This window comes from Nipponia nippon, unplaced genomic scaffold (assembly GCF_047370975.1).
Source record: "Nipponia nippon isolate SJK-2023a ecotype South Korea unplaced genomic scaffold, ASM4737097v1 scaffold_1, whole genome shotgun sequence".
In the NCBI taxonomy this organism is placed as follows: domain Eukaryota; kingdom Metazoa; phylum Chordata; class Aves; order Pelecaniformes; family Threskiornithidae; genus Nipponia; species Nipponia nippon.
Genome location: NW_028262290.1, coordinates 66,133 through 94,086, shown reverse-complemented (window position 1 = coordinate 94,086; position 27,954 = coordinate 66,133). Strand labels below are relative to the sequence as shown.

The window sequence follows — 27,954 nt, the reverse complement described above, 5'->3', positions numbered from 1 at the left end:
TATCTACCTGTACCTGAGATAGGAGATGCCTATTTTATGAATATACCACAATAAACTGGGACTTCCCTGGGAGCTGCATTCCCAGCTTCCTACTATTACCAGACTTAAGTGACCACACCTGGTACCAGAAGTGAATGTATTGGTTTTTTCTTAACTAGCCTTTGGTGTTTAGGTACTAAAAGATAAAATGGATATTCTCTCAATGGCAGGGATACTCACATGTTGGAATTTAGTGCCTGAATCCCCTCTGTAATTGTCGTCCCAACGTTCTGGAATAACACTTATCATAGGTGAAGTAAAATTTCAGGGACAAAGACTTCTTATAAGAACTTCAAGTTAATGAGGAGAATGTATCAAAAATCAGCATTAAAATAGAAATATAGTTTTAAAGTTTACTATAGTCCCGCTGTTGCCTGATAACAACTTCATGATGTTTCAGCAATAGTATCTCTTGGAACATTGCTTTCTGAAAGCAGAAAAAAATTACCATATTATTCATTGAACAAGATACCCCTGTATTTTTCCCTTTCACACACACCAAACATTGACTGAAAGACAAAGATTTTCTGTAGTGCAATATAAAGTATTTATTATTACAATATTTACAATATTACATGGTAGGTAAGCTATTAAATATTGTAGCAGAACCCACCTATATTTAAAATGCTTTTCTACTTGATTTTAATGAAAGTAAGTCACCCCAGAAGAGTCATAGAAATCAGTGGAAAACAAAATGAAGGGCTTTAAGATTATCTGTGAAGAGTTTAGTCTTCTTGGTCTTCAGAGAACAGTTAGTTATTTGTTCTGCTCAAAAAAACCCCTGCATTTAAGCAGTGCACCTGAAACTGCTAAAGAATCATAGAATCATAGAATGGGTTGGAAGGGACCTTCAAAGATCATCTAATCCAACCCCCCTGCCTTAGGCAGAGACACCTTCCACCAGATCAGGTTGCTCAAAGTCCCGTCCAATCTGACCTTGAACACTTCCAGTGATGGGCATCCACTTCTCTGGGCAACCTGGTCCAGTGCATCACCACCCTCATTGTAAAAAATTTTTTCCTTATGTCCAATCTGCACCTACCCTCTTTCAGCTTAAAACCATTGCCCCTTGTTCTGTCACTACAGGCCTTGGTAAAACGTCTCTCTCTGTCCTTATAAGCCCCCTTTAAGTACTGAAAGGCCACAATAAGTTGTTCTCAGAGCCTTCTCTTCTCCAGGCTGAACAACCCAACTCTCTCTAGCCTTTCTTCATAAGAGAGGTGTTCCAGCCCACGGGCCATTTTCACGGCCCTCCTCTGGACCTGCCCTAACAGGTCCGTGTCTTTCTTATGCTGGGGACCCCAGAGCTGCACACAGTGGTCCAGGTGGGGTCTCATGAGAGCCAAGTAAAGAGGGAGAGTCTCTTCCCTTGACCTGCTGGCCACACTTCTTTCGATGCAGCCCAGGATATGCTTGGCTTTCTGAGCTGTGCGCGCACATTGCTGGCTCATATCCAATTTTTCATCCACCAGCACCCCGAAGTCCTTCTCTGCAGGGCTGCTCTCAAATCCCTTCATCCCCCAGCCTGTATTAATACTAGGGATTGCCCCAACCCAGGTGCAGGACCTTGCACTTGGTCTTGTTGAACTTCATGAGGTTCACATGGGCCCTGAATACGTCTGAATATGTCTAAATACATTCAAGTATCAGAATATTGCAGTTTTCTGTAATTTTCTGCAATAATTCAGGCGAGGAATATGAACTGACAGTATTCATTGTTCTCATGGTATGGGAGCAAATAGTGCTGTCTGGTAAGACTGGAAGGCAAAGGGATTAGATTGGCTTTCCTGTTGGTTTGTCTAGAGGAAAGTAGTACATTGTTCCATGCAATGAATAAAGCATTTCCCTTCAGCTGGGGTAACTGTCAAATGCCTGTTATATTTTGCTCTCAGTTGCTGTTCTCACCTGGTTAGAACACTTACATATTCACTGCTCATGTTGTTGGGAAGACTTTGATATTGGAAGACTCTGCAGTGCAGATCTACATATGGTTCCATAGGCCTGGGAGTAACTGCCCATTGATGCTTTTGGATCACCAGCAGCTCCCATATTTGCAGTAACCGGGAACATCTTTTTACTGGACTTCAGAAGGGGACGAACATCTTTGCTGTGAAACTGAGTATTTCTTGGATTCTGTGCAAGAAAGAAAAGCCAAGATAGTTAGTAACCTGTAATCAGCTTTCTAAAATACAAATAAGGAACACAGATTTTGCTTCAGATGAGGAGTAGGACAGATCATGAATGTTCTATGAATAATAAAATAGACTGTTTTGTAAGATCAAGAATAGGATGGTGAGAATGATGTGAGGGAGAAGGGCTTAAGAACAGGTGTATCAAAAATGAGCTAGTGGCACTGGAGCAAGATACGACAAACTAATCCTGCACTGGAGCAAAAGTCCAAAGGCCTGTTTGGCTAGTATCTTGTTTTCAACAGTAGTGAATGCTTTAAATATATGTACAAAAGACAGATCATCATCATCATTCCCCAGTATATCCTCCTGGCTTCTGCCAATCAAATGGCTTGGTGATTTTCTGAGTTGGAAGCTGCATATGGATACTGTGTTTATCAGCCCCTGTGGGGAAAAGTTAATAATACATTAATACATGACAATACATAATACATTACATTTGAATCTGCAGTTCAAGAGGAGAGCTGTTAAACTGCAGCTTATGCTTTGTGAACCTCTATAGTTAACTGAAAGGCAGGAGTTTCCACTCGCTATTGTGGCACTGGCTGCTGTCACCCCAGCCATTGTAGGAGTCTTTTCTGGCCAAATGGCTGAGAAAAAAGAATTTCATGAGCCTTATAGGATAGTGAAAATGAATGCAGACTGAATGCAGAGCAAACTGGAATGTCAGAACTTTTCAGCTCCTGCTGAGGCTGAATGAGAAAGATGGAGAAGTCAACACTGACTTAGCATAAGATCAGCCACAATGCTGATGACCTTCTACCACAATATCCTGTCTCTGACACTAGTCAATATTAGCCTCTCAGTGAACAAATATAAAGCACAGGGCATGTGTAGGGTGATCTTCTCCCTATTATGCTCTTCCAGTAACAGAAAGTTGGTTGAAATTACCTAAAGATTCTTCAAAATGCATTGCTCATATGTACATCTGCACATGCAGCAATCTCCACAATCTCATATTGTGGAATAAATGGTCCCACACTTGTGGAATAAATGGTTCCTTTCAGTCTCAAATATTTTGAATGGGATTCCAAAGCAGAGGGGCTGAAAGATGGGTTACAAGTGTTCATGTGGACATACTTGGAAGTTACTGGCAATCATGTCTCCTTTTAGCAGTTATTCATATGTATTTTCATATCAATCACAACATTAAGAAGAGATTCAGTAGGAACAACCTTGACTCTGGACAGCATCTGCAGCTTGTTTCTAGCTTGAAATGGCTCAGATCATTCAGAGCTGTGTTCAAAGAAATAATTTGCTTTCAGGTAAATGTGATATTGCATGCTGACAGAAAGCAGCTGATCCCACCCAACTCATCTTTGATAGTGGTGTCTGTCAGAAGTCCCTTCACACAACTGTGCTCAACATACGTTTTGAATGGTTTGGAGCACACAGACATTCAAGTATTCTTCTGTGGGGATGTGAGAAAGTCCCACGACAAACAAGTCAATCTTTAGTGTCACAAAAAAGGCAATCCATATTCTTCCTCTGCCATAAGCTTCCTCTGATCACCTTGTGTTGGCTAGACTCTCCTTGAGCTAGTCAGCAGACAACTAGCTCAAGAAAAAGAAAAAGCAGGGGCAAGGAGGTCATTTAAGAACCCAGTGAGGATAAGAACTTTTACAAGGAAGCATGGCAAAGAACAGGGAAGAGGGAGGAGCAGAGAGGACAGGACTGAAACCTTCACTGTTCAGCAACAGCAATCCATTAGGTTGATTCCAGAGGTAGTTCAAATTCTCCAGCTAAGTTTGGAATATCCAACAGTCTCAATTTGGTTAAAACCAAATTTGCTACCTACACACTTTGGACAGGACAAGCCATCATTGAAGATAATGTAAAAGCAACTGATCTGTGATTGTCAAAGTCAAAGGGAGTTTTTGGTGCTGCTGACAATCTGAACAATGTCATAATCTGAAATGGTGTTAAAAGCCTCACTTGTCTGAAGTGATAAAATTGAAAGTAGAATGGAGTCCAAAATTAGCCTGTCCTTTAGAAAAAGGGCAGCGGAAAAAAAGTCATATATCTCAGCACATCTCAAAAGATGTTGCATTAAAACTCAAGATGGGAAAAAGAAGTAGAGGCAAAGAATCTGCAAACATATTTTTACTTTTTGATTACAGTTAGCTGACGGATATGATCCATTACAACTAATCTTTGTGAAAAAAATACTGCTAATGAGGCAGAGACCTAGATTTACAAAAGCGCTGTGTTACTTCATGTTCTCTGAAGTACCTAATTCCCATACATAAATTCAACAGTCATTCACAGAACTCCTGCACAAACCTATAGGCACCAAAATACTCTTGCTGCTCAAGCCACAGGTGATAGGGTTTTTTGCAATATTGCGGTTAGATTTAAAACTCCAAGAGAAAGCGTTTATAAACCCAGACTAGCTGAAGATCAGCATTACATATGCTAGACATGTAAGGTTTAAGCCACATCTGTGCCCTTGGCATTTCCTGGTGATTACTATAGATGGTCTTCCTCTCAACACACTGCCTCATGCACAGAACTTAACTCAGGGTGGTAAACTTCGTTAGTAGACAAAACAACTGAAATGTAGGTATTGCAACACTGAAGACTGCAATATGCAAATTCCTGTATGAATCTACCCCATATTAGAGGCAAGTTATGTCTAGTTATTTCCCCTCCTAGCAGAAACTCTTCAGTTAGCACACTCTTCAGCTCTCCAGTAAAGGGAACATACTCTATATCAGCCCAACTGCCTTATCAGACTAGGTTACTGGTACCATTTGACTGACACTACATACAAGCAATGAAATTGCAGTATATATCTTTGCCATAAGTAATTTTAACTGATAAAAATTTATTAATCGAGTCACTCACAGAGCAATATGCCTTGCCTCTCATTTAAGTATCTTTACAAAGTTGCAAATTAAGATATTTTGCGTCTATATCATTTTGGTCTATGAAAATTTAAGGTTTTTTTTTTGATAGGACTGCTACTCACATTATAAAGGTTCTGTACACTTGTAGGAGGTAGCTGAGCATTTGTCCATGTGATTTGTCTCCCCAGTTTCCTATTGTTGGAGATTCTGGGCTGTTGAGAAGGTGGTGCAGAATAGTTCCTGATCACAGCACCAGAATTTGCATTACCTGCAGAAGAAAAAACATGAGAGAAAGTAAAAAATCATGAGGGGACAGAACATGCTGACTAAGGCAGGGACAGAACATAAAAACTCAGTCAGCCCCTGCCACCTCGCTTAATCTCACAAACAGAACAAAAATATTCAGAATAAAATCAGAATGTAGTAGCAAACAAAACCAGTTCAAAAGGGCATGGGAAAAGATAACAGCAGTAGAGAAACAAAGAGAAAACAGAAAAGAACGTAGAGTCAAGACTGAGGCAGGAAAGAGCCAAAGAGAATGTCAAACACTTAAAACTCATTCAACAATATTTTGTTCTTATGTCATTTTCCTCCCACACTTTCACCCTCTGATTTTGCCATGCAAATTCCCCTTATTTCTTTTTCCCCACTCAATCTCTTTTCTTCTTTCTTCCCCATAATAATGCCTCATGGTGGATTACATCCTACTGTAGGAGGGTAGTACCTACTTTGAACAGCAGTGTGTGTTATGGGATTGTATATCACATTGATCTTTGATCTCTGACATAACGTTTTTGCTAAATCTTCACTCTGGCTGGATACTTCGGGCTGGACACTAGCTGTAGTTCCAGCATGCACATGCAAGGTTTTTAGAAGAGGCGGTGTTGGTTCTCTCTGGCCTTTCCTGGTAGGTAAAGTCACAGAACTGGAATTTGGAAGAAGCGGCCTGGATTCAGACTGACTTAGTTGGATGTTTTCTCTCCACACTTGCTCCTTTGCATGGCTATTTAATTTCTTTTCAAGGATCATCTACAGAAAGGAGAAGTTGGTTAGACTTAACACAGCTACACAGCAGAGCAGAGGAACAAAACATAAAAACAAAGAGAAAGATTTACAAATAACTGCAATTTATTTCACAGGATAGGTAACAAGCATAATTTTAAAATTAATTTAGGGTTGGAAAGAAGATAGAAATAATATTCTCAGTGGAAAGAAAGAATAGGCTAAAGCATTAAGAAAAAGAATTTGGTTAACAAGCAATTTCAATATATCCTAAGGGAGAACACCACGAAATAAAATGGGCATTAGCCTTGGAAAAGACAGAATCTATATGCCCAAAAGGTTAACACTGTGTTGTTTCTTACCATCCCTTTCTAGAACTTTGCAAAGCTGATTTTTTTAATGGTCAAAGCAACATTCATTACGGTTAGTTCGTAATTATTTCTCACCTACCTCTACACACTATTATCTAGCAACAGAATCCTTGCCAAGGTTTGGGGTCTTGGTGCAGACAATCTGCTCTCAACTTCCTGTAATCACAGTCATCCCAAATTTGACACCCTATCAGTAAGATTATTCAAAACTATCCACTTGTTTCTTAGCCTTGTACCTAGGTTATCTGTGACCAATCTATTGACATTTAGAATATCTTTTCTACCTGTGCTCAGTATTCATTTTACTAATTCATCTGCTCATGACTCCTAACATTCTATCAGAGTAGAGTTTATTAGTCTCCTTCTATTAAAGACCTTAAAAGAAATTTTAAGTAGATTCAACTTTTTAAATTCAATTTTGTTTTTCCTTTCTTCAATTTTCATTGCTGTTAATAGAAGCAATAACACTTCTCTCTCTCGGAAGGTGGACACCCTTATCAGTCTTTCTCAGTCTTGGATTTTCTGATCTCTAAGCTTCTTTTCATTCGTCTTTTCCCACTAGCATTCTTTCCAGTGCCTGTTTTACTACATTTACATTCCAAACCCTGCTCTTCTCACCATCTTTCTGTTCCTTTGCCTCATAACAGGACATTTACATAATTTCTTTCACTGTAGAAAGGGAAAAAGAAACAAAACAAAACTAAGCCAAACCCAATTTCTCCTCCTGAAGGCTTAATTTACTTCCACTTTTACTGCTCCTCATATTTCATTGTTAGAGGAGTCACTCTGGCTATCCTCCTCCCTACTGCTTCAACACCATCAACACCACCATCCAGATCAGTTTGGTGTCTCATAATTAGTTCTGATTTGTGTTTATCTTTGTTCTGCTTTCATTTCTTCAGACATTAATCAAATGTTCATAGAATGGTTTGTGTTGGAACGGACCTTCAAAGATTATCTAGTCCAACCCCCCTGCCTTGGACAGGGACACCTTCCACTAGATCAGGTTGCTCAAAGCCCCGTCCAACCTGAGCTTGAACACTTCCAGTGATGGGCATCCACAACTTCTCTGGGCAACCTGGTCCAGTGTACCCTAATCGTAACAAATTTCTTCCTTATGTCCAATCTAAACCTACCCTCTTTCAGTTTAAAACCATTGCCCCTTGTTCTGTCACTACAGGCCTTGTTAGAGAGACTGCAGGTTTCTCTCTGTCCTTCTTATAAGCCCCCTTTAAGTATTGAAAGGCCACAATAAGGTGTCCTCAGAGCCTTCTCTTCTCCAGGCTGAACAACCCCAACTCTCTCAGCCTTTCTTCATAGGAGAAGTGTTCCAGCCCTCGGACTGTTTTCATAGGCCCTCCTCTGGACCTGCCCTAACAGGTCCGCATCTTTCTTGTACTGGGGACCCCAGAGCTGGACGCAGGGCTCCAGGTGGGTTCTCACGAGAGTGGAGTAGAGAGGCAGAATCACCTCCCTCGAAATGCTGGCCACGCCTCTTTCGATGCAGCCCAGGATATGCTTGGCTTTCTGAGCTGTGCGCGCACATTGCTGGCTCATATCCAATTTTTCATCCACCAGTACCCCCAAGTCCTCCACAGGGTTGCTCTCAATCCCGTCACCCCCAGTCTGTACTGATACTGGGGGTTGCCCCAACCCAGGTGCAGGACATTGCACTTGGCCTCATTGAATCTCATGAGCTTCACATGAGCCCAATTCTCAAGCTTGTCCAGGTCCCTCTGAATGGCAGCCCATCCCTCAGGCATGTCAACCGCACCACTCAGCTTGGTGTCATCTGCAAATTTGCTGAGGGTGCACTCAATCCCACTGTCTACAAGGAAAGTGCAGCTTTTTATTTTACTTTTGATCTTATTCCTTATACCAAATGGCATCAAAAGTACTATCTTTCCTTTTCGCTGTACAACTAAAGATTTTGCAACAGGTTTTTTAATTTATTGGCTTGATTATTGCACCATTTCCTGATTTTTCAAGCACTACTATTTCCCCACGTCAATGCATTCAAAATATGGCTCCTAAAACATCACTGTCCTTTATTATCAGCTACACTGATCCTTCACTTGCTCTTCCTCCTCTGCTAATTAATTATTCTGAAATCTGATAGTTCGGTGTATGTGGTGCAGCATGCCATGGCACTTGACTATGGTCCAGCAAAAAACCTCAGTCTGTTAGGTTATGTGATAAGAGCTTGTCTGCACACCCACACAATGGAGCTCAGAAAGCCAATGGCAGGATGGGAAGCCCAAATAATACTCTGCTGAGCTACCCCCTGGCCCATTCACAGAAGCCATCAGCACATCAAAGGCCCATCTGCACAGGCTGAGAGGAGCGCAGGGATGCACTATAGCAGGTGGGAACCCAAATCAAGGGCTTCTCAACACCTTGTCTGGGCCTCTGCCAGGGCTGTCCCAGCAAAGCCATCAGCCCCATTGTCCATGCATGAAACTCATCATGATGAGTCATCAGGACTTCTCTAGATCACCTTTTGGACTAAGAGTGGCAGGGGACAGTGGGGGTGGCAGCATGGAGGTTGCTGCCTATGGGCTGGATGCATTGTGGGATGCAGGGGAAAGTAATTTGGGATCAACAGGACTTATTATGGGATGTTTAGGATAGGAACCAAAAGCAGGACAAGAGAGGGGTTTAGGTGATCTGGGGAGGAACGAGTGTGGGAAACAGGGGATAAGTGGTATAAAAACAGCCAGTTGTGTGTAAATAGCTGGCTGGTCAATAAGCTTGTCTGGCCATGCCCTGCACCTGAGCAATGCAGTTTGCTCTATCTTCTTATTAAATTCCTTTCTCTTTCCTGGAAGAGAGGCTGTCTAGTCTGTCTGCGTGTCTGTGTACACAGGTGTGAGTGCCAGCAACTGGAGTCAGATCACAAGTCCGAGGGCCTGTGTGTCCATGGTGCCAGCAACTGAAGACAGTGCAGGTGCGCGAGTGAGCATGTGATTGCTAGCAAAGATCAAGTCAGACTAGTCAGTGAATAAATAGATCAAGTGGTCTGGGAGCAAGGGGGTGAGTGGGTCTCTATGGGCCAGCTCTGGGTCTGAGAGCACCTGTGAATCTCTAGGAGTGAGAACACTGTGGGCAGGGGGGTGGAGGTCAGCTAAGGGACCTGGAAAGTCCTGGCCAGCTGTTTGTCTGCATGGTCTGTACCAGCAACTGGAGTAGGGCTACAGCCTTTGGGGTTTGTATATCCAAGTGCCAGCAACCGAGGAGACGGGAATCAAGGGGCCAGCTACTGAGCAGACTGAGTGTCTGAGACGAGCTGCTGCAGGGATCCACCTTGTATGTATGCATATATATTCTCATGAGTGGACTTCCATCTTGCTCAGCCAGAGAAGGGAGCAGGATGAGGCTGTTGGTGCTGTCTATGTTTGTATTAGTGCTCTGAGTGCCTGTTTGTGATCCATGTGGGCAGCCATGTATATATGTACATACACAGCGCATATGTGTTTTGTGTGTGTGTGCCTACTGAGAATACATCTTCAGCCTTGCTGGCTGGACCTGGGGACATGGAGTGTCAGCAGCCTCGCCTCTCTTGGGCTGCTGGATCCAGCATAATATATTTTCCTCTAACACAGTCTTTCTCAGACATCATGCTTTACAGACTTTTCCCAGTGGGAATCTAGATTTAAAGACCTCTCAAAAATTATGACAGTATGGAACTGACTCATAAGAAACACCAAGATGTAACTGTAAGCATGTATGGAAAGCCTAGGGGAACACAAATAGAAGAAAATGACAGAATTCATTAAGTGTGTGCAAGAATGGCAGGTTACCTGGAGGACTAGGATTTTGGAAAATAGGATAAGAGAAAGTACCTCATATAATTTATTTCGGTATTCTGCCACAGACAGCTGGATATCATCACCTAAAGGAAGAATCACATCATAATCCAGAGAGGGCTCCCTCGCAGGACAGTGAAACCTGATAAGGTGATGACACAAAATGTAATTCACGAAGACTAAAACCAGCACCACAGATTAATATAATGTTAAAAAGGATTGTTAAATCATCTAGCGTGACCTCTAGTGTAAATAGGGTTAGAGAAAATGAAGAATTAGCTTTGTCTTTTTTTTTTTTTTAATCATGCATATAAAGAAAACTTGTGCCAAGAGCAGGTCTATAACATCTCAGAAGACATCAGGGGAAACTGCACATTGGTATTACTCTCACCTTTTCACATAAGGATGCTGCAGAGCCTCCTCTGCTGTGAGTCGTTTATCAGGGTTAAATACTAAAAGTTTCTTCAGAAGATCCAAGGCAGGCAATGGAGTAGAGGATGGTAAAATCTCCTCAAATGTTACTCGCTGCCTAGAAGTCAGAAAACAATAATATAAGCTCCCAGTGTCTAATTCACAGTGAAGGCGTGAATTACAGTTCTGGGAATCACATCAAGGTGACACCTGACTCCAGAGTTCACTCACAAATAGTGTGCCATAATCCTGGAACACTCTAAAGTACAGGTCTGGGAGTACAGTAAAGTCTTTTACCCCTTTGATTAGGTTTGAATGCCTCCCTCCTAGGACTAGGAACCTACATGGAGTGCCTAACTTGCAAGTCTAGTCTTTCTCTTGTTTCAGTGGAAAGAGAGAGATATCAGACAGTATCAGACGCAGGGGAATATTAAGTCCTCTGGATAACAAGTCCTCCTTTTGTTCTTTTGACAATGCAGGAAGCCCAAACTCCTAACTTAGGTGTTTCAGTTGAACTGTTAAAGATCCCGTAAATCCAGCCCTTAGACCACAGAAATATATTTCTGTATAATTTGCAATGAGAAGATGAAGTTTAAAAATCTGTTTTTGCATTTTGAAATCCTAAAGAGAATTATTAACATAATGAACATGACAATATCTAATACATTTGAAAAATCAGTTTTAAGACACAACTCTTACTCATATTTTCAAGAATTTTGTTACTCCATGACAATACTCTTTTAGTTTAGAAAAATGATCCATCACTGAACATAGCATTTGGACTGACCGGCTCAGAAAAAATGTTTTCAGTTTTGAAGACCAAGATTTCACTTGCTCTTTTATCTAGCTGGAGCCATCTATCAGAACTTAGCCACTCAACTTCCACATTTTTGGGGGAAAAAAAGAAAAAGAAGATAACATCCAAAGAGCAGGGCTGTCAAATAAAGTGCATTTCAGCCAGGAATGAATGGAGAGTTCCAACTGCTGTCTTTCACTACTGAGAGAAGGGTTATAGAAATGAGAAAGCTCTTCTCAGAAGTGCTGTCTGTGGTGGGTTGACCCTGGCTGGCAGCTAAGCTCCCACCCACTCACTTCATCACTCCTCCCCCTGCTGCTGCTCTTTGACATGCAGCAACCCTACAACAGAAGGATTCGCTAAGAGGCTGAGCAAGCTAGACAGATGTTTAATCCTCTCTGTATCCATGGCAGCTACACCAAAAGCCCACTGGTACCCATTTGGGTCCCTGAAATAGCCTCCCCTGATGTAGTCCGTGCCAAGGATGCAGAGAGCCTCCAAGTCAGTCACAATAGGATGCTTTTGTCACTTATTGCTTGTTAGAGTCACTTCAGCTTCCAACACAGATAACTGTTGGGATTATCCTGTTGCTCCAGAAATCCAGGTGGGTTCTGTCCCCTTGTATCCTGATGGCAATAGTGTCACTGTGCACTGGTGTCCAGCAGAGCCTTATACTCTTGTGGGTCCAATGTGCCAGACTATTGAATCCATACAGTCCAATAAACGGAGTTATGCCTTTCCTCCGCCAGGCTAGAGGCGTGGCCCCTCTATTCCTGGTCAGAGCATTCGTTACATGACTCCTGTAATTGCAAACCAGGATCAGAAGTAGGATCAGTCTTTCCACTGTGTTTGGGGAATTGCTCAACAGCAACTGGAGCAGTCATCTTCCTGAATGGACCCTTTTTGGCTGCTGTTTTTCCTTGCTATTCACGTACACAAGTTTCTAGGCTCGAGATAGATGCACTGTCCCACTTCCTCATGTCCTCCCCATGGTCATGCAGATAGAACCACAGGGTGGCATGCACAGTTCCCTTTCTTTTGAGCAGAGAAAGGCTGACTCCATGTGACGCTCTTGATAGCAAAGATGCCAAACTGTATGGGTGAGGAGGAAAACATACTCTCTCTGAATTTGCTGGAACTTTTGGGACCGTTTTTCTACAGCTGAGACACAGGACCATAGGGTTGGGGAGGCAGATTCACTCTCTTTGTATTGACAGAGCTGGCCAGCAGTCTGTCCACAGTTGGTGCCTCAGTGTCTGTACAATTATTGTCAGGGTGCTGACATACAATGTTGATGTTCTCTGTACAACGTTTTAACCGTGTGCACTGGACTTCACTCAGATCTGTGGAGCCCTGGTTATTGCCCAGGTTGCTGTAGATCACCTCCACCACCAATTCCCTAGTGCTGGATATCTCCCCTCAATGGTGGTCCACTTGCCTCAGTAGTTTACGAGATCTTCTTACAGAAGTCACCTCCAGAAGCTGCAGATTGTTGCCCCCTTCTGATCCCTTCACTGGTTCCCCAGTCTTTAGCGAGAGATGCCAGTTGCTGGGCTCTCTTACCCTCTAATTCCTGACTTGGCACTGGCCCCAGTATCCTAGTATCAGAGCAACCAGGTGATAATTTGCTCACCTAGATGACAACTGTAATCTCTCCGATCTTGCAGCTCGTTCAGGGATAGGAACTGGGTGATTTCTGCACTCATTCATGATTTCTGTCTCTTCCCCCTCTTGTTCTTGTGGCTTCTCTGCTGCAGAACAGACTGCCTCTTCTGATTCTTCCTTGCGCTCCCTCTTAGAAGCTTCTTCCTCCCTTACTAACCAAGTTGACTTCCTCTTCCGTTGTTTAGGAGCAACTGTTATCATGGAGGGTTGGGTCTCTGACTTAGCCACGGTGTCCATGTGTATGTCCTCAGATCTAGAGACCCTTTCACCCTGCGGAGGTAGGTGTACACCAGGCCCCAGCACAGCATAAGAAGTTGTGTCTCTTTGGCATAGACAAGGCATCCTTTCTTCAAGTGCTTTGTCACTTCAGCAGGATGCCACGCTTGTTCGGGTGTGAAGTCCCACACCACTGGGCGTGAAAATTGCTCTAGGTACCTGCCCAAACTCCCCTAGCCAACTTGTGACCCATGACCCAGCTACCTCAGGGCACATCCTTGTGTGGCATTCACAAATAGTTTGTTATCCTCAGGAAAAGTCAGAATCAGATTCTTGACATATACCAATATGAGCATTCTAGTTACCCATGGATGTTGAAGAAACTGAAGAGCTGTTGTAATAAGGCAGAAAAAAAATCTACCCCAGGAGACAGGAAGGGGGAGGTGCCATTCTTCATTTCCTCTACAAACTGGCTCTTGGATGAGAAGAGGAGAAATTGTTAATTATCTTCATGAGATGGTTCCCTAACTACTGGGACAGAACCAGTGCAGGGCCTAAATACCAGATTAGTCTCAAGGCCAGTGCTTTTATCATAACTCTCCCAGGCAAAACACAAAAAAGTGCTTAACAGCATAGCAAACTGCAAAAGCTGAAAGCAGCCATTAACAAGCCCTCAAATTCGGGGGTACAGCAAGAGAGGGAGCATGCCATGGAGCAGGTAAAGGAACAAATAAACCAGTGTCAAGAACAAATACATCGGTATTATGACCAAAACCAGCTAAACAGGTGTAACTACTATAAATTCCTGTCTAGTACACTCCAATCAAATCTATTGTGATGTCATAGAATCACAGGATCATAGAATCATTTGGGTTGGAAAAGACCTTTAAGATCATCAAGTCCAACTGTTAACCTAGCACTGCCAAGTCCACCACTAAACCATATCCCTAAGTACCAGATCTACACATCTTTTAAATACCTCCAGGGATGGGGACTCAACCACTTCTCTGGGCAGCCTGTTCCAGTGCCTGACTACCCTTTCAGTGAAGAAATTTTTCCTAATATCTAATCTAAACCTCCCCGGCACAACTTGAGGCCATTTCCTCTCGTCCTATCGCTTGTTACTTGGGAGAAGAGACTGACCCCCACCTGGCTACAACCTCCTTTCAAGCAGTTGTAGAGACCAATAAGGTCTCCCCTCAGCCTCCTCTTCTCCAAACTGAACAATCCCAGCTCTCTCAGCCACTCCTCATATGACTTGTTCTCTAGACTGTTCACCAGCTTCATTGCCCTTCTTTGAACATGCTCCAGCAAAAAAAAAAAAAAAAAAAAAAAAAAGTTGAACCCCTCTGGCCCCATGTTGGGTGCCAAAAAGGACTCTGGTGGGTTGACCCTGGCTGACAGCTAAGACCCCATCCAGTCACTCACTCTCTCCCCCTCAGCAGGATGGGGGAGAGAATTGGAAGGACAAAAGCAAGAAACCCCCCTGGGTCAAGATAAAGACAGTTCAGTAAGTAGAGGGGGAAAAAAAGGGAAAAATGGAAACAAACCCCCAGGTTGTGCAAAAGCAATCACTTACCACCAGCACACCGATACTCAGCCAGTATTCAAGCAACAGCTACTTTGGAGAAATTCCTCCCCACCTCTTTTATTGCGGAGCATGACACTATATTGTATGGAATATCATTTTGGCCAGAAGGGTCAGCTGTCCTATCTGTGTCCCCTCCCAGTCTCTTGCCAACCCTAAGCCTACTCGCTGTGGAGGCAGAGTGAGAAACAGAGATGGCCTTGATGGCTGCTGTGCAATCATTGTTAAGCAACAGCTGAAACACTGCTGTGTTACCAACACTGTTTTGGACACAAATATAAAAGACAGCAGCATATGAGATGCTATGAAGGAAATTAACTCCATTCCAACCAAACCCAGTACAGGTGCACAGCAAAAGGATGAGAAGCAACATTCACAAGTTGCATCAAGGGAAACTCATATGGGATACTGTGGCCATCCACTTCCCCCTGACAAGGTCAAACACACATGCCATGCTGACATCTGAATCAGCAGAGACAAAAGGGTCTCAGTTCCTCAACTACCTGGCATAGATTGATACAGGAATCCTGGCATCCCTGAAAGGGAATAACACTCCAGGATGCCAACTGAAGAAGTCAGCAAAAGTCAGCATGAAAATGCATATGCTGTTCACATGAACAGCAAGGGACCTGCTAGAGCTTATGGTTTGAGCCACCCTAACCTAAACCTATAAAAACATATCGGTAAGCATTCAGAGAACTCATACCACACATAGCTGGGCTATGCATAATGCAGACTCCCCGATGAGAAGGGATGCCCACTAGTATCATGACAGATATGAGTAGTGAATACTTAGAGACTGGTGAGTAATTTGCTATAGCCATAAGTTAGCGTAAGAGCATTAAGTTTACTAATGTTTAATAATTAGGTATGTAATAAATGCAGAATTATGTGGTAGCCTGTGTACATAACTGGAAGATCCCCAAAAAACACGACAGATATAAGAAAAAAACAAAGAAAAAAAAATCACAGTAAGAGTCATTAAGCAGCTGGAATGCAGCTGTCAGCCTGAATAGATTCAGGCTTTCCATGTGTGAACCAATGACATCAGATACCCAAATAACCCATATGAAGGATAGCAAAATATTCTAATTTTGAGAAAGTACATGTGACAATAGCTTGGAATGTAGGCCCAACCTCATTTTGCTTTGTTATTCCCAGATTATGTCATTGGTCTTCTCATCTTTTTTTTTTCTTTTTTTTTTTTTTTTTCAACCTTCACATCCCTTCCCTAGAGGTAGATGAATCTGCATCGAGCAGAAATCATTTCCACTGGTGAACACTGGAAGGTGAACCTCGGGAACTTTTTGTCAACATCATACAGTAGGCTGTTCACTTCTGAGACACACTGAACATATAAGACTTACCGGGTACTCATGCGGTTAATAACTGAGGCCCTGTAATCTGATTGCATAGCCAAAATATCTGCAATAATGAAAAGATACTGTTAATACCAAGATTAGGATTACCAGAGCTACACAGTTTATGAAGGAAAGCAAATACTTGATATTACCATAGGAAATGATCCCAATAAAATTCAGTGGGAGATCTTATGGAATAGGGATGGAATATTTACTACAAATTTTCTAAGCTGATTTTCTCAATTCCTATTCACTCTATCATGAATTTCATAAACTTGCACTCTTATACCCACATGTGCAGAAGCACCAAGATATCTGAGGCCAAATGATCTGGCCAGGATCACTTGTGTGGCATACGGAGAACAAGGGATACCAGCTATTTCCTCATCATATCCGCTGGGGTTCTTTTTGATTGGTGATGATGAACTGTTTTCTGAATATATCTGTCATACTCTCAAAGACTCAACAGTTGCTATGGAATGTTTTTTTGCTTCAGAATCTTGCTTCTTTGGTCCCCATAAATCCTAGGCAAAGTTGCTGTTCATAGGTTGGTTTTCCTTGTCTGCAATAACATTTTGAACATGTGTCTGTTTTCACTTGTTTGGCTAAAAGAAAAAGAAATTGTGCCTGTGATATGCTGCAACCTTGCAGCCATTGTCCTGTGGTAAGGATACAGGACCTTCTGCTAATGAGTCATTTGTCCTGTGGTCTTAGAGTGCAAACCTTCTGGTTATGACACTATCAACACATTCCTCAATTGTATTGCTGTGAATGGAATAGCCTTTTTTGATATTAGTGCTAGCTGTTCTTCTAACTCCTGTTTTGGTGTTTTCACACACACATTTCTATTCATATTTCATTCACAGCAACCAAATCTCTTAATAAAAACTATAAATAACTTTAAGCTTGAATGGAATTCTCCAAAACTGTGATGTCCTTAAACTGAAGGTAGTTATTTTTCTAAAAACTATTTGTTAGCCCAGTTAGAACATATCAACATGTTGTAAAAGTTTATAAAGTATGTGGGCTGTTAGACTGGAACTCATAGAAGACAATAATCATAATCCTCCTCCTCCTCCTCCTCCTCCTCCTCCCCCCTTTTGGATTTAACATATATTAACTCCAGCTTTCACTTCTGTGTTGAGATTTCCAGACCAAAAAGTCCAATTTACCTTTACTACACAAGTCTCACTGAAGTATGATACTCTGTTTTAAACTGTTATCCTCTTATAAATATAAAAAATGTTTTGAAGGCCTGGTTCTTGTTTCTCATCTAATCAAGTATGGGCTTATTTTCCTCTAACACTACCATTTCACAATTAAGTCTTTAATTTCCTTGGAAAGATGTCAGAATGACTCATAAGATACCTTCTTCCCTGATCCAGCTGGGCTGCTTTCCTTCACTCTTTTAACCTCTTCTCTAAATACCTTTCCCCGTAGAAGAGTCCTACCTTCTGGGGATGGGGCAGGAATGACCCTCAAGATCTGCTCTATTTGATTCACTGTTGATGTTCCAGGAAAAAGAGGTTTCCCAAGTAGCAGCTCTCCCAGAATACAGCCAATGCTCCACATGTCTACACCTTTAGTGTAACTACAAATAAGAATAGAACAGAATTAGGACTAAACCAAGCAAATATTTTTCTGTACCTGGTATTCACATCATCTACATTAGCTTATTTTGCTAGAAAAACAAGCTTGATGACTCCTTGAATACGAATGCTCACAGGTTTTAACTATAACGCGAATGAGATTTGGGAATCATGAAACTGGCAAGAATAAAACAGAAAGGAGATTTATCCTACTAAAAGTCTATTCTAGGAAACCATAAAAGGAAATACACTAAAGGTAAATGCCAGGACAAGGTAATATGCACTTTTCATATGACTAACAGTGAAGATACAAGTTGCTGATTGGAAATAACTGACTTTTCAGGGCATAATGTATCTAGAAAGTAGTTACAATTACTTAAGCAAAGTAAATGCCAAACAATGGGTAAATGACAGTTTGCAAAACATCCACATTTGAAATTTGGGATGCTAACCCACCCTATATTTATTTTCTTTTCTGAGCAATAAGATTTTCCATATTTAAGTCAAAAAAAGGACTAAGCTTGACTAACAGGCAGCTGATTTAACATTTGATTACAGAATGTTTTCTGAAAGTCTATCAAAAAACTCTGCTTAAATTTGGAAAAGAGGACTAAGGTACTCAACCAAATTTTGTAAAGATGCAGATTTAAGGGGAGAAGGAATAAGACTAGTGCTAGAAAGGACGACAAACAGATGAGCTGATAATGTATGTAAATGGACAATCTAAGCAGCCAGGAATGAAATGTACGTGTAAGGAGAGCTTTTTATGTTTCAGAATGGAAGTTTAAATGCATATTGAGAAAACGGACTGCTGACATGACAATGCATCTGGTGACATCTAAAATGAAAAGATTTAAGACTTTTAGAAAAATTTTCCCAGTGGTGAAGAAAGTACGGGATCCCATCCCTTCACTCATATTAAACAGTTACCTCCGTGAGGAAAGTAAGATCTCGGGGGCTCGGTACCAGCGTGTTGCCACATATTCCGTTAGAGCAGGGTTGCCTTGGTCCTCATTCATCTGACATAAAGAACGGGCCAGCCCAAAATCACAAAGTTTAACAAAACAGTCTGCATCCAGCAAGATATTTGAAGGCTGAATTGAACAGAGGAAAATTAATAAGCTTTTTACTCTCTGAATGGCAGAAAATTATTATCAAGGTTCTTTTACTGGTCTCATTCTTTTCATATTTATCCGTTTAGTGTTTAACAGAAAACTTGAGTGAAGGATAAAGACTATGACTGAAATATACCTTCTGATCTCTGTGAATAACATTTCCTGAGTGGATGAATTTAGTTGCCTTCAGCAGTTGGTAGAGAATGTAACACTTGTGGATATCTTTCAGCAAATTCCCCTTCTTAATAACAGCATGTAAATCTGTCTCTGTAATATATTATATCAGTAAAGGATTACCAAGTTATGAATATAAGTTCCTCAAATCAAGGCCAGAATAGACCATTGCCCAAACTGTAATCTTTCAAGTGCATCCTCAACAGAAGTTAAGACTGTAATTACTGATAGTCCTGCAATCTCTCTGTATTATCAGTTTGACTTGCAGCTCATGCTACAGTAGCTGTTCTATTATTGCACACTTTTGTTGTAATAAAATTGCATAGTCTCTTCCATATGCAACTCCTCTGTCTCTACAAGCCTTCTAATTTGTTGCTCACTGCCATCTTTCATCTCAACCAGCCAGTTCTCATATAATTATTACTTCCTTTAAAGTTTCACTGCTATTCCCACCTAATCACAACTGATATATATTAAAAAAATCTGTACTGCTCCTACTTATATGTCTACTTACATGAATATTCATGTAAATCATCAACATACTACTATCAAAGTAGGGAACAAAGATAACTCATAAGAGAGGCTGTATTTAAATGGCTTATGGAATGCTAAGTCTCACCCATGGACTCAAAGACGAGGTAGATGTCCTTGTCATTCTGAGCTCGGATAACATCCAGCAGCTTGATGATATTTGGATGTTCTCCAAATTCCTGCAAAGGGAAGAGCCCCAGCTGTCAAAATCAAGTGTCTTTCTTGTGAATCATAAAAAAGGACAATAACTTATTTCATTTTGTATTATTGTCTAGAACAAACATTAACATGCTATTTCCTTCATTATGCTTCTACTGAAATAAATAAAAAGATTTAAGCTTGCTCCACAGTATGAAACCAGCTGGTTAATCTAAAAAAAACCAACCCATCTCCTATCTGAGACAGTAGTTCTAAAAATGCCTCTATATCATTTGTGAATAAAATCCAGTCAACTTTATGCACCTCATATTTCCTACTGAAGGCAAATAATTATTGTGGCAGTGAAAACAGAACAAAGTTGCCATCAGCATTCACAATTAAAAAACCTAACCAACCTGAAAGTGCATATTTGAGGGTAGGCTGAAACACTCTCAGGCTTCATTGATTGAACCGACTGTAATGGGAGATCAGACCATCATCATGCCAAGAGATACATAAATACAGATATCTTAAACTGGAGGTGAATTCTATTCTATCCTCATGTTTGACACCATTTCCAACAGCATTCTATCCTCACAGCCTTTGACATGTTTTCCCACAAAATTCTCCTGGAGAAACTGGCTCCTCAGGGCTTGGATGGGCATACTCTTTGCTGTGTAAAAAACTGGCCAAATGGCCGGGCCCAAAGAGTTGTGGTGAATGGAGTTAAATCCAGTTGGCGGCTGGTCACAAGTGGCCACAAGCGATAGGATGAGAGGAAATGACCTCAAGTTGCGCCAGGGGAGGTTTAGGTTGGATATTAGGAAAATTTTCTTCACTGAAAGGGTAGTTCAGGCACTGGAACAGGCTGCCCAGGGGAGTAGTTAAGTCCCCATCCCTGGAGGTATTTAAAGATGTGTAGATGTGGTGCTTAGGGACATGGTTTAGTGGTGGACTTGGCAGTGCTGGATTAATGGTTGGACTTGATGTTCTTAAAGGTCGAACAGACCTGGAAAACAGCCTAAACAATTCTATGATTCTATGATTTGCAGACTGACAATACTGTCAAGATCATTTACTTCATCCTCAGCCTTAACAACTTTTATTTCGTATAGCTAACGCTTCTGCGCAGCTAGAGACACTGTGAACACTTCACAATATGCCAACATTTTCATGAACTTCACAATATGCCAACATTTTCATGAACTGCACCATAAAACCTATGCTTGTATCTAAAATACATAAATGAAATTTTTGTTATTTGAATCAGTAATATATACTCTTTATCTATTTCCATCAGAAATTCAGTTATAAACAGTATCAAAAGTCATAATATTAAGCTATCTCTAGCACAGTCTTACAACAGCATCATCTTCCTAGACTCTGAGGCCAAGACAAAAATCGGTTATAATGTACAACATCTAGAAAAATCCACAAAACAACATATTCACCTGCAGCCACCCATGAAAACACACTTACAAAGCAGTAATATACAGCCAGGCCATCAAATACCCTTGCATTTATTCTGAGGACAATATTCAGAATACCCATCCAAATAATGTAAAGAAAGTTTTTACCTAAAATGGATATTTTTCTAGAGATGCAGATCAGTCTTGACAATGTTACTTGAGTACTGTTTAAGAACTTACTTCACATTGAAAGAAAACCCCATTGTCTCACACTGTCTTGCCCTGGAACGGAAACTTATGGAAGTTTCAATCTTTACTAAAAAAAAAAAAATAATCCTACCTTGAAAAAAATCTTGTCAGAGCCAGTCCTACTTATCTTTGCTTAAAGAACAATGCTCTCACTAAAGTAATTACCAAAAATTACATTCTAATATGTGGCCCAAAATGCACCAAATAGATCTACAACTGTACTGAACAATAAACATAAAACCTGCAAGCAGCATAACTGGAACAGACTGCCCAGGGAAGTGGTTGAGTCTCCATCCCTGGAGGTATTTAAAAGACGGGTAGATCCGGTGCTTAGGGACGTGGTTTAGTGGTGAACTTGGCAGTGCTAGGTTAACAGTTGGACTTGATGATCTGAAAGGTCCTTTCCAACCTAAACGATTATATGATTCTATAACGACCAGCATACTACACATCACCCAGAAGAGAATCATCAAAATGCCCAGATTCTACATCAACACTTCTCAATGACAATAAACTTCATCCTGTCCATCAAATGCCCTTATGATAAACATACAGATTAAACTAAGCAATCATTATGCACACGAAGGAATTTGCACAGACAAGCAAATTAAGACAAACATCCAGTTACCAGTGAAATAATATTTCTTATGTCTTTCTCCTTCTGATCTCTCAGTCTTGAACTTCAAGAAAGAGCTATAAAATACCTTAAAAAATAGGAGGGGGAAACTAAAATTCTTAAGTCTATTGAGCACCAAAAATCATTAAAGTGAGGGCTTAATGGCACATTAACTTCCCTCCCCCAAAATGACTTGTTCTTTCCTTCAGGAGAAATATCCTTCTTTTTCTTCTCCCAACTCCTCCTCCATCCATCTACTCCAGAAGTGCTACACTTTCAGAGATGATCTAACTTACAGGTAATTAACTTCTAAGGAATTGTTCTCATATGTTTTTAGCTCTTAAGTTTGCGGCTTCTATTTCAGGCTTAAAGAATGATTAAAAAGTAAAAAACCTCATCTCTTTCCTACTTAAACTTGACAGTCTTAGGAAATACCTCTTCCTATGAGCCCTGCCTTCCTTGTGTCCTTAGGAAATCATAGTTATAACAACATTATCACTATTCAAAAACATTGATGTTTCTAAATGGTAGGTCTGTGGAGGAATGGACAGATAATTTTAATGCCACTGCCAGTGACAAGGTCATTAGGCGTAGTATGTGGTCAATTGTATCAAAACAAGAGCAGCCTTAAGTAATTCCATACAGAACTTTCCTTTTAGTTTGCTTTGATTATTTCAAGTGGTCAAGTTGCTTTCCACATGATGGAGGAAAAACATTTTGACACGTAAATCTCTTCCACACCCCAGCCCCACCTCTGAATCATGGCACTTAAAATTTAAGAAAAACACTTTCTGTCCACACAGAAGTAAAAAGTGACAGAAAGTCCAAGTCAATATGGTGATCCTAGAGAAGACATACTGCTAAAAATAGTGAAAGAACAAGGCATGTCTCAAAGAAAAAATAAGACCAACTCTCCATTTCATTCAGGTGTTTTTGTCCAGTCATGGAAAGACTTTTTGCCAATATGGTGCAGAAAAGAAATTAACAGAGTTGTCAACACCAACCATTGTATTTTGATAAAGAATGGGAAGAAAATATGTGAACAACATTAAAGATAATTAAAAATCAGAGAGGAGGGGGAAAAATGGACGTTACCTGCAGGAACATAATCTCTCGAAATGTTCTCTAGAAATAAACAAAAAAAAGCTTATTATCACCTCAACAGAATACCAGAACAGAGTATGGACTTCCAATAAGAGGGTTAAATCCACTCTAATCTCTGAAGCAGAAGAAACCCTTATATGGTAGACAGGCTAGGAAAAACCCAGTTGCTCATTAGAGAGTCACAAGTGTGTTCTCTGTGCTTAGACACTATAGCATAACAACATAAGGGAGAATCAAATTGTGCATGCCTATTGTCCTGGTTTCAGCTGGCATAGAGTTAATTTTCTTCTTAGTAGCTGGTATAGTGCTGTGTTTTGGATTTAGGATGAGAATAATGTTGATAACACACTGATGTTTTGTTTGTTGCTGAGTAGTGTTTATACTAGTCAAGGACTTTTCAGCTTCCCATGCTCTGCCAGGTGCACAAGAAGCTGGGAGGGAGCATAGCCAGGACAGCTGACCCAGACTGGCCAAAGGGCTATTCCATACCATATAACATCATGCTCAGTATATAAGGTGGGGGGGAAGAAGAAGGAAGGGGGGGATGTTTGGCACAATGGCATTTGTCTTCCCAAGTAACCGTTACGCATGATGGAGCCCTGCTTTCCTGGGGATGGCTGAACACCTGCCTGCTGATGGGAGGTAGTGAATGAATTCCTTGTTTTGCTTTGCTTGCGCACGCGGCTTTTGCTTTACGTGTTAAACTGCCTTTATCTCAACCCACGAGTTTTCTCACTTTTAGTCTTCTGATTCTCTCCCCCATCCCACCAGGGGGGAGTGAGCGAGCAGCTGTGTGGTGCCTAGTTGCTGGCTGGGGTTAAACCATGACACCTATGAAGATGCTTTTTCCTCAGGGACATCAAACAGTATTTTGTAGATGCCATGATATACAAAGCTTGACATTTATTGCTCCTTTTTATCCCAATATAGCTGTCGACTGTATTATTACATGCATAATTGTCAAATAACTAACATCTTTCAGAGACATAAATCCTGAAAATATCTGCGAACTCCCACCACATCTTTCAGGACATGTTAGAACAATGATTTCTCACCTGAGCATCTGTTCTGTTCCTGAAAGCATCAAAAATCTTTTTAACAGCAACTATTTCTCCTGTCCTGCGATCAATTGCTTTCCATACAATGCCATAAGCCTAGGGAGAAAAAAGGACAGATGAACAGTATATTATGACATCTTAAGCACAGTTCAGACCTTCAGTGTGGAAGTAGAATGTACTCAACAGAGGTAATCACCAGCTACCTAGAAGAAAGAGAGATTAGGCCAATGAGCAATACTTGGTTGAGTCAAGGACTAAGAACATCTATACTGAGTCTGACCAACGGTCCATGAGGTCAAGCATCCTGGACCCCAAAGCAGCCAATAGCAGATGTACATGGTCATGAAGTTCAGCAAGGTCAAGTGCATGGTCCTGCACCTGGGCCGGGGCAATCCCCGATATCAATACAGACTGGGGGAGGAATGGATTGAGAGCAGCCCTGTGGAGAAGGACTTGGGGGTACTGGTGGATGAAAAATCGGATATGAAGCAGCAATGTGCGCTTGCAGCCCAGAAAGCCAACCATATCCTGGGCTGTGACAAAAGCAGCGTGGCCAGCAGGTCGAGGGAGATGATTCTCCCCCTCTACTTCACTCTCATGAGACCCCACCTGGACTACTGCATGCAGCTCTGGGGTCCCCAGCATAAGAAAGACATGGACCCGTTCGACTGGGTCGAGAGGAGGCCTATGAAAATGGTCCGAGGGCTGGAAAACTTCTCCTACGAAGAAAGGCTGAGAGAGTTGGGGTTGTTCAGTCTGGAGAAGAGAAGGCTCTAAGGACACCTTATTGTGGTCTTTCAACACTTAAAGGGGGCTTATAAGAAAGATGGAGAGAGACTTTTTACCAAGGCCTGTAGTGACAGTATCATAGAATCATTTAGGTTGGAAAGGACCTTTAACATCATCGAGTTCAACCATTAACCTAACACCAGTAAACTATGCCCCTAAGTGCCACATCTACATGTCTTTTAAATACCTCCAGGGATGGGGACTCAACCAGTTCCCTGGGCAGACTGTTCCAATGCTTGACTACCCTTTCGGTGAAGAAATTTTTCCTAATATCCAATCTAAACGTCCCCTGGTGCAACTTGAGGCCGTTTCCTCTCATCCTATCACGTTACTTGGGAAAAAAGAAAAGAGAAATCCTAATTGCCAACAGTGTAGTATTATAGCACTTATCTGAGATGCTTATACTCCAACTGTTTGTACGTCCTGATGCACGGCATCAGGAAGGGTTTAGAGACTGCCTGAGGAGAAAGATCTTAAAAATTAACATTGGCTCACATATAAAAATACATAATTTTATGGGGATTTTTGATGCAGCATAATACTTGACATAATTACTTGATGCAGCATAATACTTGACACAATAGGGTTACAGTAAGCGCAAAAGAATTTGGCAGGTACAAACAGAATATACTTTGAGACTCAGATCCATTTTACTATAAACCAGGTGTATGTGTGGTGGTTCTCCAGTAAATTACAGGAAAAAAAACCTGAAGGGGAATTTACAGGTATTTTCAGTTTCACATGCCTCAATGCAACACTTACCTTCCTCTGAAATTTAGTTGTGAAACAACTATAAGAAGTCACAGAAAGTTATCAGGCTACACTTTATGATTTTTTTTCCTCTATTAGGCATAATAAACAATCTCAAAGTCTATTTTTTCTTCAACTACATAAACTCTCGGACCTCCAGCACTAGACGCGGCTCAGGTCAGCGGCCTCCGGCCGCCACGGGGAGACCGCAGACAAAGGCGCCGCCGGGACGGCCCGCAGGGCAGCGCCGGACCCCGCCGCCCGGCTCCCCGAGCTCCCAAGGCCCCCCACGGCACTCACCCCCTTGCCCAGGCGCCTCTTGATCTCGTACTTCTGGGAGACGAGCGCCTCTACCTCCGGCACGCTCATGGCGGGCAAGCCGAGGCGGCGGGCAGCGCCCGGCGAGCGGACAGGCACCGAACCGCACGGCACGCTGGGCCGCGCGCGGAACTCTCCCTGTTGCTTTCTGCTGCTATGGAAACAGCGCAGCCGCATAACGCATGCGCGAAAGGGCCGCAGGCCGCGCAGGCGCACAGCGTGACGCTAGGCGTACCGCAGGGCGTACCGCGTGTGGCGGCCCTTGGTTCCGTGGAGCTGTTTGCGGGGTCTGGGGCGCGGTGCGGCCCTTTCTGTCTGCCTGCCTGCCTGCCTGCCTGCCTGCCTGCCTGTCTGTCTTCCTTCTTTCCTTCCTTCTTTCCTTCCTTCTTTCCTTCCCCGCCGGGCGCTCTGCTGCGCGGCCGGAGGTGCTGCCGTGGGCTCGGCCGTGCTTGCTGGCTGAGTGGGCGGCTGCCGGATGACTTCCCTCGGGCGGCGGCGGGCTGCGACCGCGGTGCCTCTCCGCTTCCAGGGATGCGGCGGGGGAATGGCGCAGGCAAAGAGTAAAACTTCTCCAGCGTAGCGCATCCTGTGCCTTCGTCTGATAAAGAAGTGCACTAGCGTCAGCGGGGGATGTCAGACATTGCTCTCAGCGCCTGCTACCATTCAAATGCGCTGTAAAAAATTTTCTTACTTTTTTAAAATCTAACAACCGTTATTGCTAATGCCTACGATAGCAGCATGCTGTGGCAGACACAGATTCCTATACCATCATTGTTGACAGACTGAGTAAGTACAGACTAGTTAAGTGCATGGTTAGACAGACTGAAAACTTGCTGAACTGCTGGAACCAAAGGTTTGTCATCAGTGACATGAAGTCCAGCTGGTGGTCAGTCACTAGCGGTGTACCCAAGGGGTCAGTACAGGTGCCAGTACTGTTTAGCTTCTTCATTAATCAGCTGGATGGTGGCCTGGAGTGCAGCCTCAGCAATTTGCAGATGATAAAAAACAGGGAGGAGTGGTTGATAGAGCAGATGGTCATGCTACTATTCAGAGGGACCCTGTCAGGCTGGCAAAATGGGCCAACAGGAACCTTGTGAACTTCATCACTGGAAAATGCCAGGTCCTGCACCTGTGCAGGAATAATACCATGCAGCAGTACAGACTGGCAGCTATCAGGCTAGAAGAGAGCTTGGCAGGAAAGGACGTAGACGTCCTGGTGGGCACCAGGTTGACCATGAGCCAGCAAATGTGCTCTTGCAGGCAAGGTGGTGAACATCATCCTGGGCTGCACTAGGAAGAGCGTTGCTAGCTCTTTGAGGGAGGCGATCCTTCCCTTTTACTCAGCACTGAGAAACCACACCTAGAGTATCTTGTACGGTTCTGGGCTCCCTAGTATAAGGCAGACATGGACATACAGGATTGTATCCAGCAAAGGGCCACAAAGATGATTGAGGCTTGGAGTATCTGTGATACAGGAAGAGGCTGAGAGCTGGGATTGTTTAGCCTGGAGAAAGCTCAGGGGATCTTACTACTGTGTTTAAATATCAGGTGGAGCAGGGGGGAAGACAGAGCCAGACTGGTCTGAATTTGAAATTTGTAATGGAATTGAAATTCCATTTAAATATAAGAAAAAACTTTTTTTTTTACTGTGAGTGTGGTCAAACACTGGAAGAGCCTGCACAGAGAGGCTGTGGAGTCTCTGTCCTTGGAGATACTCAAAAGCCACTGAAAGTGGCCCTGCTCTGGTTGACCCTCCTTTGAGATCTCTTCCAGTCTCAACAAAGGTCTGCTTCTGTATAAAATATCCCTGTGTGAATGTTA

General features: G+C 42.2%; 1 protein-coding gene across 4 annotated transcripts; it reads right to left on the bottom strand.

Annotated features, from left to right (window-relative positions):
• Window positions 1-117: 117 nt before the first annotated feature.
• Window positions 118-26,369, bottom strand: MAPK15 (mitogen-activated protein kinase 15). Of its 4 annotated transcripts, XM_087768773.1 has the most exons (14): window positions 26,116-26,369; window positions 24,274-24,372; window positions 23,210-23,239; window positions 19,791-19,881; window positions 19,134-19,264; window positions 18,813-18,976; window positions 17,745-17,884; window positions 16,300-16,357; window positions 10,648-10,785; window positions 10,293-10,398; window positions 5,806-6,106; window positions 5,200-5,345; window positions 1,962-2,172; window positions 118-466 (listed from the first exon to the last, which is right to left on the bottom strand). In XM_087768773.1, exons 1-13 carry the CDS (start codon window positions 26,308-26,310, stop codon window positions 1,966-1,968), a joined length of 1,806 nt encoding a protein of 601 aa, XP_087624899.1. In that variant the 5' UTR covers window positions 26,311-26,369; the 3' UTR covers window positions 118-466; window positions 1,962-1,965. The 4 variants fall into 4 exon arrangements, with proteins under 4 accessions (XP_087624899.1, XP_087624821.1, XP_087624983.1 ...); XM_087768695.1 differs by lacking the exon at window positions 118-466 and having other exon boundaries at window positions 681-2,172; XM_087768857.1 differs by lacking the exons at window positions 118-466; window positions 23,210-23,239 and having other exon boundaries at window positions 681-2,172.
• Window positions 26,370-27,954: the final 1,585 nt, after the last annotated feature.

Excerpts from the sequence above, each read along its gene's own strand:
- MAPK15 (XM_087768773.1), bottom strand. The coding sequence starts at position 26,310 with ATGCGGCTGCGCTGTTTCCATAGCAGCAGAAAGCAACAGGGAGAGTTC. Across the intron at positions 23,240-24,273 it reads GGAACAGAACAGATGCTCAG|AGAACATTTCGAGAGATTAT; the intron begins GTGAGAAATCAT and ends GTTTATTTCTAG. Across the intron at positions 16,358-17,744 it reads TCCTGCCCCATCCCCAGAAG|ATATTTTGGCTATGCAATCA; the intron begins GTAGGACTCTTC and ends TCATTATTGCAG.